General features: G+C 41.0%; 1 protein-coding gene across 1 annotated transcript; it reads left to right on the top strand.

Moving 5' to 3' along the window:
• The first annotated feature begins 11,101 nt into the window (after positions 1-11,101).
• On the top strand, positions 11,102-12,514 carry LOC128196504 (uncharacterized). Its single transcript, XM_052877593.1, has one exon. It carries the CDS (start codon positions 11,102-11,104, stop codon positions 12,512-12,514), a length of 1,413 nt encoding a protein of 470 aa, XP_052733553.1.
• The last annotated feature ends 1,197 nt before the right edge of the window (positions 12,515-13,711 follow it).

The raw sequence follows: 13,711 nt of genomic DNA, 5'->3' as shown, positions 1-13,711 counted from the left end.
TTTAGAGCCGTTGGACTATCCGTTGGAGTGTTAATCAATTAACCACTGTAGCTAATCGATTAACACAGTAAGAAAGGCTGAAAACGAAAAATGGATGAGTCTATAAATAGACTCTCATTTCCTCTCAACAACAACTTGAGAAACTCTTCCCTTGTGCTCAAATACTCAGAAACTCTTGAGAATTGTGTGCTCTTGCTCAGCTAAGGAAACTCTGTCTGTAGAGTTGGTGATATACTGCTACGGTGATAGAGGAATAGCTGGTTCATCCTTGGTGTGTCTAAGGAGGTGTCTGGAAGAGGAAGTTCATCCTTCGTGAAGTATTCGGAGGAGGTGTTCATCCTTCGTGAAGTATTCGGAGGAAGTGTTTCATCCTTTGTGAAGATTCAAAGGAGGTGTTGTCTCATCTCTTGTGGCATCAAGAGAGGTGGTTTCTAAACTTTTACAAATTGTATCTTTGTGATTGTAGTTTGTAATTGTTTTGTGTTAGTGAAACTGTTTATCTTGTTTTGAGATAAGCGACTGGACGTAGGATTGGTAAGATCCGAACCAGGATAAAATCATCTGTGCAAATTTCTCTCAACCTTACTCTCTTTGTTTGTCAATATTAATTGCTAAGTAAGTTTAACTGAGTAGAAATTAAAAGGCACAAGTTAGTATTAAAAACCCTCTTGGTTTGTTATTCCACGCTAACCATTCCGCTGCAGCCGCTTCTGACAAGGGTCCGCCCCGGAAGATCCAACTGCCTCCTCCAAAAAATGAGAAGAAACTGAGCTAAGAGAATCGCTGCTGTCGCCCCGCGCCGACCCCTCCCGGACTCCGCCCGACGACCCAGAACCTGACTCAATGGATACAGATGCCATTTATTACCTGAGGGAAAAAGAATTTTGAACTCTTGAGTAATGCAGATAAGTGAAAATGACCTCATCTAATCCGCTATTTATAGGAAAAAGTTAGTAACCGTTGGGTGTATCCTGGCCGTCTAGATTTAGCACGACCAACGCTCCAGATTTGGCGACGCTTCACCTCCCGTCAATGGGAACGCGCCACGTGTTTTCCCGCCTAAAATCCAAACTCAAAAAGCCCACTAGATAAAGCCCAATTGCGAGTTCCTGACCCAACGCGCGCCGTATCCAAAATCCTATGTTCACTATGTGCCCTAGGACTTGGGGGGCTTGTGTACCAGGGAGTGCCGGGCGCCGTACAAAGGACGCCCATGAGAAAGGCCGTCCGCCCGGTTCGGCGCCCATGCCACATCCGGAGGGATAAATGCTCGACCGCCCGAGTAGGTACGGATTGAACCTAGACTCTGTATAAACTCTCCTACACCAGCAAGTGTCGAGCGTCGTACGTAAGGACGCCCACGAATAAGGCCGTCCGCCCGTCTCGGTGCCTATGCCACGCCCGAATGGGCAGAACCTTTGTTTGTAAGAGAAACTTTGAAGAACTCACTTGGAATTGCATCATCACGGGATAGCCCCGCACTCTCTACACTCACAAAAAGTGTTCTACAGGAAAACGCTGAGAGACGAAACGTCTGGTACCAGGAAGTGTCGGACGACCGCGTGGAGGATCGTCCGCCCAATTTAGTGCCCGAGTGATCCACAGGTAAGGCGGACACCCGTATCACTTGGGCGGATGCCCAGGAAGTGCCGGACGATAGCGTGGAGGATCGTCTGCCCAATCTAGTGCCCGAATCATCCATAGGTAAGGCGGACGCCCGTATCACTCGGACGGATGCCCGTATCACACTGACCGGCCAAATCGTTAATCGTTGTGGCTCAAGTAAATTAACCTGGTTTAGAGGTAAGTAGAAATTAGAAGCTATTGGGCTGTTGGGCCGTGATTAACTTTTCACTAATCCCAAGCCCATAGCAAAAACTATAAATACAGGTTCACGGTAAGTGGTAGATAGGTTACATTGAATGTACATTTATTGCTATTCCCTGAGAAAAGCCACTGCTCTGAAACTGACTTTGGCATCGGAGAATCTTTTGTAGGTCTCCACCCTTCCGGATCGAGAGGAAAGTCAAAGCTTGAGAAGAAGATCCGCCACTGGGACAAAATCGTAGGAGAACTTCAAGGTTTGGAACAGCACAACCCTACACATCCAAAACAGAATCTATAAAAATAATACGATGTATTGGATGAAATTGTAATGGTAGTATAGAATTTGATAGGTATAAATATTGATAGTTGGTATTCTGAAGTGTTTGTGATTGTAATAATGTGAAATTGATGTTTTATGTTGTTATGAATATGTGTGATGAAGTTGTGCTGCTATTTGAAACTGAATTCAAAATGATTGTGATGAAAAATGGTGCAATTCTTTGGTTTTATGCCTAGAATGGGGTTTAAAGGTGTGAGTTTGAGAATTTGGGGTTGATGTGAGGAAATTATTGTCTAGGTGTCGTCATGAGATGAATTGGGAATTGTTAGGAAGGCTAGATGATTGAAAATTATTTTTGTAGCAAAAGGAGAGTTTCTAGTTGAAGTTTTCAAGTGTTTTGGGAGTAAAAATGAGGTTTTGAGTAATGAGATTTTGGAGTAGTGAGTATAAACTATTTTGGAAAGTTGAAGGTCTATTGTTATACCTATTAGGACTTGTTTAGGTGCTAAAACCAGTAAAGTATGTTATGGAAGTTTTAAGGGCTTCATAAGTTGAGTTTTAGTCCATTTTAGGGGTTTTAAGGGTTGAAAATGGAAAGTAGGATAGTTGGGATGAAACTGAGCTATTGGAGGGTGCTAACAAGTGTATTTAGACTTGTTTATGGAGGTTGTAAACTGGTATGAAGGTTTAAAAGTGCAGAATTGAAATTAAGTAACTTGTAGGAATGAATTTGGGGTTTAAAAGTGCCAAATTGAGTTACAGCAGAGTTTACAAAGTTTTCTTAGGGTTTGGAGGGTCCTAGAGGTCTTTAGAAGTTGGGGATAAAAAGTTCAAAGTTAGAAAATTGAGTCTTGATCTTATTGATAGCATTTGGGCTCTGAGAGCCCGTTTCTAGAGGTGTCAAGCCTTGGGCGCTTGACCGATTACTTCACCTATTTTTGAGGGGTTTTCAGGGTTCTTAATGTCCATTTTCGACGTTCTTTAGGTTGGTTTTAGGGAGTTTTGGACCCTTCCGCAGCTTTTGGTGATGGTTTCAAACTGTTTTCCTTTTCTAAGTATCAGTTCGAAGGGGTTTTGTATTGTTTAGTGGTTCTTCTTTGACTGTTCTTGTGTATTAACGTATATGGAATGGTTTCAAGTGTTTTCTAATGATTTTTTGTTTGGTTGTTTAATATCTTTTATGGTATGATTAAAGATGATATATGTTGGTATTCAATGTGAAAGTAAAGTGACATATGTACATGGTTTGAAAGGCGTTCAAAGTTGTGAAAGTGAGTTCTAAGGTGGAATTCTTGGTGTAGTTACAAGTATCTTTAGTCTGAATGCAAGGAACTTAGTCTTGAAGGTTATCCTGACACTCTAATGGTCATTCATTCTCATATAGAGAAGATTGAAACATGTGGTGAAAGTAGCAGGAGGTTTTAGTCTTGGGTGCTTCTAGTATGATCCAAGGCGTAGAACAGACTAACCGTGTGAGTGTGGTAGGTGAAACCTATTGACAATGTGTGTGTGTATATGTGTGTGTATATATATATATATATATATATATATATATATATATATATATATATATATATATATATATATATATATATATATATATATATATATATATATATATATATATATATATATATATATATATATATATATTTGGTATTCTAGCTTACCCGTGTTTTTGTGTTGTTTGTCTATGTGTTGTTTTCTCTTTTGTGATGATTATCTTAATGGTGTGAGTTTAGGGAGACATTCTTTACTGTTGCTACAATCAAAAGGTGAGGGTGAAATAGTTGAGAAGTCAGATAATCCTACAATTGTAAATCTTAGATTTCATAGGTTTGTGTTTATTACAGAGATTGTGTCAGGCCTCGTTAAATACACCTAAACCCCACCTGTCTAATCTCATTTAATTACACCCAAAACCCTGCTCAGAACCATTAAAATGCACTCACAAACTCTCTACACTAACGCCAAGTGTCAAAATGGAAGATTCGGAAGTCAGTAAGTGGAGTACAAGTGTCAACAAAAGAGCGCATGACCGTTTGGTAGTAGGGCGAATGAAAATGATTTCTGAAAAACCTGCCCACTTTCTTCTGCATGCACCTTCTTCCTTCCAAACTCTGACCTTCCATTTCCTCCTTGTCAACACTCAATTTCGTCCGGATTGACTAAATAATTTTGTTTTATTGTATTCTCCTCATAAAAAGAAAAATTGAAAAAAATTGTGTATATAATGACAAAAAAAAAAAAAAAATAATAATAATAAAAAAAAAACGAAAGAAAACGTTCGTCCTCCACTGAACCGTTCGTCCTCTTTCGCTCGACCGTTCGTTCATGGCCGCGTGTTCTGTTTCGAACCGCTCGTCCTCGCCTTTATGCGAACGTTCGTCCTCTGTTTCCAACCCCTCGTCCTCGCCTTTATGCGAACGTTCGTCCTATGTTTCCAACCGTTCGTCCTATGCCTTTTTCCCCACTGTTGCTGTGGCCGCTCGTCCAAACAATGACCACAGTGACCGTTCGTCCTTCCCCACTGTTGTGACGTTCGTCCTTCACCACTGTTGTGACGTTCGTCCTTCCCCATTGTTGCTGTGGCCGTTCGTCCAAACAGTTACCATAGTGACCGTTCGTCCTTCACATCTGTTGTTCAACCGTTCGTCCTTCCTCACTGTTGTGACGTTCGTCCTTCCCCACTGTTGCTGTGGCCGCTCGTCCAAACAGTAATCGTTCGTCCTTCCCCACTGTTGTTTAAAGCGTTCGTCCTGCTCGACTGCGAACGTTCGGTTTCATCCTTTTGCACTGTTCAACCGTTCGGTCATACTATTTTGATGAACGTTCGGTCTCCAGATTGTGTTCAGCGAGCGTTCGGTTTTGAGCGCTCATGCGAACGTTCGTCCTCTCCCTTATGCGACCGTTCGTCCTTTTACACTATTCCACCGTTCGGCTTTTCGGTGCGTTAGGACGTTCGTCCTCATCATCAAGCGTTCGGTCATGTTTGTTAACGTTTGGTTTTGATGTGTTTTGTGTTAGTGGGCGTTCAGTTTTATTGTTTTTCGAGCGTTCGGTTTATGTTGTTTAATGAGCGTTCGGTCATCACTTGAACGCTCGAATTCTCTTTGGAACGTTCGGTCTCCAGCGTTCGTATTTCTTGCCTTCGGTTTTGAACGTTATTCTACCGCTCGTCCTCGCTATCCTGGCGCTCGTCCTAATCACCCGCCCTTTCTACCGATCGTCCAACTTCCCCTACCGCTCGTCCCGATCACCCATCGCTCCAGGGCCCAGTAACGATACTCACCATCACCTACCTCCAGTGCTCCACTCACCCCCACCTTAACAAACTTTCACTACTGTTTCCCACTACTCCCCACCGTAACAACTTCCACCTCCACTTCCACTATGATTCCCCACCAACAGCTTCCACCATCCCACTGATTCCCACTAATGTTTCCCACTATTCCCCACCTTAACAAACTTCCACTACTGTTTCCCACTACTCCCCACCGTAACAACTTCCACCTCCACTTCCACTATGATTCCCCACCATCACCACTCCACCATCTCCACCATTATCATCATCATCTGACTCTGTCATCATTTTTTCTGGGAACATCTATTCACCTCCAAGGTTTTGATCATGATTCCTTCCCTCTTGGTCCTCACGGCCATCACCTATCCTCACCTACCCATCCTCCATATTCGCTCACTACCACAAACCATTTTTTGACACCCACGGCCAACAACTCAGGGGGGAACCCCTTCATCTTCTCCACATTCATCTCTTTCCATCTCAAACACCATCTCCAGCATCGCCAACACTCCCCTATTCCCAACACCCACTCGTCATTTCCTCCGTCACGCATATCACTGAACCTTATTGCCCCAACCCATTATCCATACTCACTCACTGCCACAGCCATCCTCTTCATCCATTTCCTTTTCGTTTTCCCCAGCCATCACTGATCTCAAACTCTCTCTGTTCTTTTAACCCATCCCATTCGGTCAACGTGAACTACACCTCCAACTCTTCATCTTGATCTTACTCTTCTTTCATCATTCATCTCCAACAATGAATACCACGGCCAATATCCATCTCGTTTCCCTTAGGGTCAACCACCCAAAACAGCCCCTGGATCATCATCACTCCAATAACACCTCCAGCAATCATCAACCATAATCCAGATACGCCCATGGTCGTATCTTGACACTCACGGCTACCACTAACACTCTTCCATCCTGCCACCTTTTCCTTCCACCTCCAATTTTCACGAACCTGAGGACCACAACCAAGTAACCCAACCCATTTCCAAATCACCATCAACAGCGAAGAAGAGGAAAGATCTGACGCTGCGGCTAGCGGCGGCCTTGGAAACGCCTGTGAACTGCTGGCAACATCAGAGATCGGGCGGGGATCTCTTCGCGACAGCCGACTTGGCAGAGGTGGCCTCACGCGCGCGAGGAGAAGGAAAAAAAAGGGGAGTGTGGGACTCCAGCGGTGAGTGGCGGTGGTCAGCGTACCGGCGGTGGCTTGGACTGCGGCTGACGGAAGCCGGTGTTGGTTGAGGCAGTGGCGTCGCGTGGAGGTGCCTCCGTTGGCTGTTCTGGGAGGAAGACCCTAAGCTTTTGTTTTTTTTGATGAAGAGGGTGAGAATCTTGGAAGTGTTCTGAAGTAAGGGGAAAGGAAAATAGGCCTTGGGCCCAGCTGTGGACTAAATCATATTCCCAGAAACGTAAATTTCCATTCATACCTCATTTCGTGTGGGCTTAAACCCATTCTCTGCAAACAAAACTAAAAAAAGAGAAGAAGAAGAAGAAAAAGATTTGGACCTGACAAGCGTACACTAAATGCACCTCCAGTTTCTTTTTTTTTTACCTAGCGGATACAAAAACAAAAAAAAGGAAGGAACTTTTTCACGCACCCCCTGTTCTTTTTTCATCTTCACACCCCTGACAGCATTGGCCCAAGCAAAGGAACTTCAATTTTACTCCGCACACCTCTGGTTTTTATCTCTACACCTTTATGCCTATTGGTTATTTTGTTTTATGCTTACTTGATTGTTTTATTTTCATATGTGGTTATGTATTTGAATCTTTATGTTTTGTCAAATTTGTTCATAAAAAATAAAAAGAAAATAAAAAATAATAAAAAATATGTTTTAAAGGTTTAGGCACATGTGTGATCGCACGCATCGTCCTTGTGCCAAAAACCTTTTCTCTTTCTTCAAAAATACCAAAAAATATGTTTTAAAGGTTTAGGCACATGTGTGATCGCATGCATCGTCCTTGTGCCAAAAACCTTTTCTCTTTCTTCAAAAATACCAAAAAATATGTTTTAAAGGTTTAGGCACATGTGTGATCGCACGCATCGTCCTTGTGCCAAAAACCTTTTCTCTTTCTTCAAAAATACCAAAAAATATGTTTTAAAGGTTTAGGCACATGTGTGATCGCATGCATCGTCCTTGTGCCAAAAACCTTTTCTCTTTCTTCAAAAATACCAAAAAATATGTTTTAAAGGTTTAGGCACATGTGTGATCGCACGCATCGTCCTTGTGCCAAAAACCTTTTCTCTTTCTTCAAAAATACCAAAAAATATGTTTAAAGGTTTAGGCACATGTGTGATCGCACGCATCGTCCTTGTGCCAAAAACCTTTTCTCTTTCTTCAAAAATACCAAAAAATATGTTTTAAAGGTTTAGGCACATGTGTGATCGCACGCATCGTCCTTGTGCCAAAAACCTTTTCTCTTTCTTCAAAAATACCAAAAAAAAAATAAAATATAAAAATCCTCAAAAACCAAAAACATTCACTTTTTCAAAACTACAAACCATATCGCCTGCAGAACTACGTGATCCTTGATTCTCCATCAAAAGTGGAGATACGTAGGAGCAAGGCCAGTCCTTGTCAGGCTCACTTTCCCAAAAAAAAATCCAAATCATTTTCCAAACAATTTCTCAAACAATTTTCCAAACAATTTTCTCAAACAGTTTTCTAAAAGAACTACGTAACCCTGATTTCTCACATGAGAATACGTAGGAGCAAGGTCAGTCCTTGTCGGGCCCCAAAAAGCTAAAAAATATTGTTGGTTTCTTTTGAGTTTTATTTTAAGGGAAAGTTAAACATTTTGAAAACCACATCTACATTCGCGCATTTAGTTAAAGGTACTGCCTTAGGGCAGGCGTTGTAGGGTGCTAATACCTTCCCTACACGTAACCGACTCCCGAGCCAAGAATCTGGTTCTATTTGACCATGCCTTATCATTTTATGGTTTTTCCGTAGTTTTCCAGAATAAACTATGGTGGCGACTCCAAAATCTCTTTTCAATATTTATTCTCTTCTTTTTATTGGATCGTCGTCCCGTCGCGATTCCGGTTGCGACAGATGGCGACTCCACTGGGGAAGCGTCAGAGAGTCAGGCCATTTAATTAGATGTGCGAATTCAATGTGGTTTTTCTTTGTGTTTTTCTTCCTTTTCTTTTTTCTTTATCTTTGTTTGATTTTTGTCATAATTGTATGTGTGTTTGTTTTGATTATATTGAACCCTAGGGTAGAAAACATGTTATATCTGCCTGGGATTTTTCTGGTTGTTTTGCAGGTGAGGGTTTGGGGTGTACGATTGCATTCTCCCTTCATACACACACAATATGCATATCATGAGTGGGGCCCTATACCCGGGTCTGAGCGCAACTTAGAAATAGAGGGGTTGTGTAGCGGTGTCATTTGGGACATACTTCCTGTTTGGCTATCGTGAGAACCCCAGCCAGAGTCTGTTCTCTTCATTTGTGTCTCCACATCTAGTTGATTACTCTGACTGTTGTGGAGAAACAGTGAAAAGAGCCATAGCTCTGGTGGCCTGATTTAAGCATTAGGGAGCTATCCTTGTGAGTGCATATATTTGGCCTTAGAACTTAAGTCATCCAACCTTTGATAAGGCACAAAAGGGAGAAATGTGTATTCTTATAACCCTCATGTTCGCTTAATAAAAATCACGCACCTTGTACATACCTCTTTATCTTTTTTTTTTTTTTTTTTCCTTCTTTCTTAGCTCATGTTTTTTTTTATAGTCTTGTCACATTTTGTGGATTCTAGTAAAAAATTATAAAGTTGTGATTAAGGCCTTAAGCTAAAAAAGGGAATTAACATGGAATTTTGAGTCAAGAGGTATTCGAGTTCATACATTCTGACGAAAAGATGCACGTCGAATAAAGGAGGATAATATTGGTGGGGCATAAGAATTTGTTGAGTCTGTTAGAGGTGGAGGTCCAAACATCAGCAATTACTACTTTAGCCCAGTACTATGATCCACCACTAAGGTGCTTCACTTTCCAAGATTTCCAACTAGCGCCACCAATGGAAGAATTCGAGCAAGCCTTAAATGTGGAAAAAGCTACATACAACTGCCTTGAGCAGTATATCCCTGTCTTGCAGTTAGCGAGGATCAGGAAAGTACTCCCAATGAAATTGGAAAGTGAGTTCACAATCAAGGGCAAAGTGAGGGGCCTTCCTCAAAGATACTTATAGGAATACCTACATCATTTGGCTTAAGAGGAAAATTGGGAAATGTTTACGGATGTATTAGCTCTTCTCCTCTATGGTGACATGCTTTCTCCTAAATATCAAGAACCTCGCCGATTATGCCGCTATGAATGCATTTGTGGGAGACAAAGAGCGCTGTGAGAATCTAGTCAGTGCCATCCTGGCTGAAGTTTATGGGACCCTTAATCGTTGTTATGAACTTAAAAGGGGAAAGATGTTATGTTGTCTACCAGTGTTGTATATGTGGTTCATTTCCCGTGAGACTGGAGACGCCTAAAATTCCCTATACCCCATGGACGAGTTATTGCAGTATATAATCGATTACAAGGACACTGTAAACGATTACCCGAGATAAAATTGGATTTTGTACAGAAAGTCCATCACAGGTACTCAGTCAGGTGAATAGGGGTCACCATTGGAAAAAGAAGTGATTTTTAGGAACTTTTGCACTTGTATTAGGTTGTTCCTTGTGAACCACATGTGAAAAGAGCAAATGAATGGGCGCAACTTTGTGCAAGTTTAAACGAAGAACAAGATAAATGGTGTGTCCCTTGGCAGCATAGATCAGATTACATATCATTGCAGGAGGTATCCTAATGTACCCCTCATGGGTATTAGGTGGTGTATTAATTGCAATCCTATGTTAGCGCAAAAAAAAAAAATAATTTGAGTATCCTGAGAGGATCGCTAACACCTGCATCTCTCGCCACATTGCAGATCATATGAGGCATGAATCTTTTGCTGAAATGTTTCATCAAGTTAAAGACACTCGGGGAAATGTTGTTCGCTTCAAAGAAAGGTCCAAGATCATGGACTGTTAGTGGAAGTTTCCCTTAGCCAATGAATCACAGAAAGGGTTAAGACAATCAAGTTGTAATTAACTTCCCTTACCCAAATTGCAAAAAGAAATTTCAAAATAATGAGCAGTGGATAGAAGCAGCAGTGACAAAACTAGAAGGAATGTTGCCATTCAGCTAAAAGGGGATATAAAGATTGATGAGTCAGATGAAGGAATATGTCGTTGAAGAAGGACAAGTCACTCACAATTAGCTTTCTTCATCAATGAAATCATTGAAAATGTTCCTAAGCTATTAGCTGATGCTGGGTCTGTAATGTCAATCATCAACCCGCCTAAGGGGATTGAAACATTCCTTAATTGCTGCGAGAAACTGATCAGACAAATGAAGAATGTGATGACTAAAGCCTGCGATGGTTGACCAAGAATTTCTATGTCTAGCATTTTGGGGATTTCAGAATGATGAACCACCTTATTGACTCTGTTTCGTGTTAATTTCCAAAATTATACCGGGGCAAATATTTTCACAGCTTTATAGTTTCTGACTAGAGAATTTGAACTTTGTTTTCTTTTCTTTTCCTTTTTTTTTTTTCTTTTTCTTAATTTGTTTCACAAAAAATATACAGCTAAACGTCTAAGACACCCTAAAGGACACGAACCAGTGGCAAAATCATGGAGAACCAAGTAGAAGTTCAAGAGGGAATAGAAGCCGATATCCAACAGCTGAAAGGACAAATCAGTCGAATCTTAGAAGCCCTGAATGCCTTACAAATCCCCGGAGATCCATCCGCACAAAGACTACAACAAGAAGTTCCGGAAGCACAAACTTTCCCTTCCCATCGTCTTCCCCCGAATTATACTCCACCTTTAGGAGTAGACTTGGGCCATCTTGGCACTCAAAAGGCCGAAGATAATGCAGTTGAAGTAGAAGACGAGCCTGGGGCCACCACTTTCACAATTCCTGGGCAGATTATCCGACCAGATATTGAAAGCATGATGATGAAAAAACAACCTAAGACGAAGTCTCCATCTTGTGTCATTACACCAGGAGATTTTAAAGATGATAAGAGCAGATTAGAAGTCCTTGAGAAGAGGTTGAGAGCCATAGAGGGTGAAGGAAGTTTTGAATTTGAAGATGCTAAAAAACTGTGTTTAGTTCATGATGTGGTGATACCTCCAAGGTTCAGGATGCCAGAATTTGAGAAATATCGGGGAAATACTTGCCCGAGGGGCCATATAACTATGTACTGCAGGAAAATGGCAGCTTATGTCCACGATGAAAAACTCTTGATTCATTTCTTCCAAGAAAGTTTAACTGGCATGGCTCTAACTTGGTACATGCGTTTGGAATCGACTCACATCTACTCATGGAAAGATCTGGTTAACGCATTTCTAAAGCAGTATGAATATAATAAATATCTAACACCTGACAGATTACAACTGCAAAACGTAGTGAAGAAAGAGTCTGAATCATTCAGAGAATATGCCCAAAGGTGGAGAGAAATTGCTGCTCAAGTAGAACCGCCTCTGAGCGACAAGGAGATGACTATCATATTTTTGAATACTCTGCAAACCCCATTTTATGAACACATGATAGGCAGCATTTCCTTAAGTTTTACTGACATAGTAGTAATTGGAGAGAGGGTTGAGAGTGGCATAAGAAGTGGAAAAATTGCACTAGGCCCAGAGCTAGTAGCCAGTCTAAACGGGTATGGTCTTAGACATGAGAAAGGTAAGAAGCGAAGAGCTAATTCCCATTTTACTGCCTATCCTCAAATGTCACATTCCTATGGGTCTAGTCGAGCCACTGAACGAAGAAATTACAATCGTGATGAGAGGGTCGCCAATTTCACTCCTATCCCCATGACCTATACGGAGTTACTACCAGATCTTCTCCGTAGAAACCTCATGAAGATTTGTCCAACTAGGCCTATACGACCTCCGTACCCAAAGAACTATGACGTAAATGCCAGGTGTGATTATCATGAAGGAGCGTGTGGACATTCAACTGAGGCATGCAAGGCTCTAAAGCATAAAGTGCAATTTTTGATCGATTCAGGATGTTTAAAGTTTGAAGAAATGTAATCTAGCACTGCGGCAAGGCGTGAGTTCACCTCTACAAATGCCATGGACGGGTGAAGAGGACTCTCGGATTATTTGGAAAGCATAAGTTATTGTAAAAGTTGGAACTGATGTTGTTTTGCTCGAGCTTTAATTTGTCTCACTATGAGGTTTACGCTCATTGATATCACGCTTTCATCCATGAATTTTTAATGTGAACTTTCATTACTTGGTATCTCCAAGGTTTACTGGAAATCATGTCCTAATAGGGTGTCACCAATAAAAAAAAATAATGATAAATAAATAAAATAAAAAAAAAAAAACAGGGGGTTTGTCGAAATTCGAATTGTGCAAATTTGTTTACGAGTTCTTTGTTCTTCTCTTCCCATTTCTTTGTCTCATATGCATAATGGTTTCAAAATTGTGTTCTTCATGCTCATGGCGTTCATTTCATTCGAAGTCTTTTTTTTTTCTTTTTTTTCGTATTTTCTTTGTAAATAATTTTATTTTCTTTTGAACCCAGTTTTCCATCATTTTGTTTAAATTAGAAATTTTGTTTAGACTGAAATCAAAGAAAAACCATAAAAATCCATTTTATTTCATCATTCAGGCAAGATTTACAGTAAGGTCGGAAAGATGATTTTGAACAAGGTATCATTTTGAATACACTCATACGATCTTAACATTAAAATAAAAATGCATGAAAAAGAAAGAAGCAGAAATAACAAAAAAAAAAGAAGTGCAAGGTCACAAATTCAAATAAAAAACAAAAAAATAAAGAAGATAACAAAAGCAAATAAATCGTGTTCAGGGTTCGATCACTGGTGATCGTTAAGTTACAGACCATGAAAAAAATAAAATCAAAATGAAATTTAGCGAAAGTATTCCCGGGCTGGTTGCGGTGGTCTAAGGGAGAGCTCCGTCGAGGGAGCTCTGGTGCGGAATGTGAGAAGCGTGGGTGGAGGGATTTGTCGTGTGTCCCTATCGTCGTCAATGATGATCGGAACGGGGAACAAGTTCAGCAGCCTCGGCGCCCTCATGATCACCCAGTCGTATTCTTTCCAAAAAAAAACAAGAAAATTCGTGTCAATAATAAAAAAAAAAAAAAGATGGAGGTGATCAGGATACTTACCATACATGTATAGCGGCAGTTGTGAAAACTGAGTGCCAGTGGGGTCTATCTCCGCTTGCCAGCGCCTGACCCGATTGCCGTGGTTGTTA

Source organism: Vigna angularis, chromosome 5 (genome assembly GCF_016808095.1).
Source record: "Vigna angularis cultivar LongXiaoDou No.4 chromosome 5, ASM1680809v1, whole genome shotgun sequence".
Taxonomy (NCBI): domain Eukaryota; kingdom Viridiplantae; phylum Streptophyta; class Magnoliopsida; order Fabales; family Fabaceae; genus Vigna; species Vigna angularis.
This window is presented reverse-complemented; position numbering and strand designations above follow the sequence as displayed.

Excerpts from the sequence above, each read along its gene's own strand:
- LOC128196504 (XM_052877593.1), top strand. The coding sequence starts at position 11,102 with ATGGAGAACCAAGTAGAAGTTCAAGAGGGAATAGAAGCCGATATCCAA.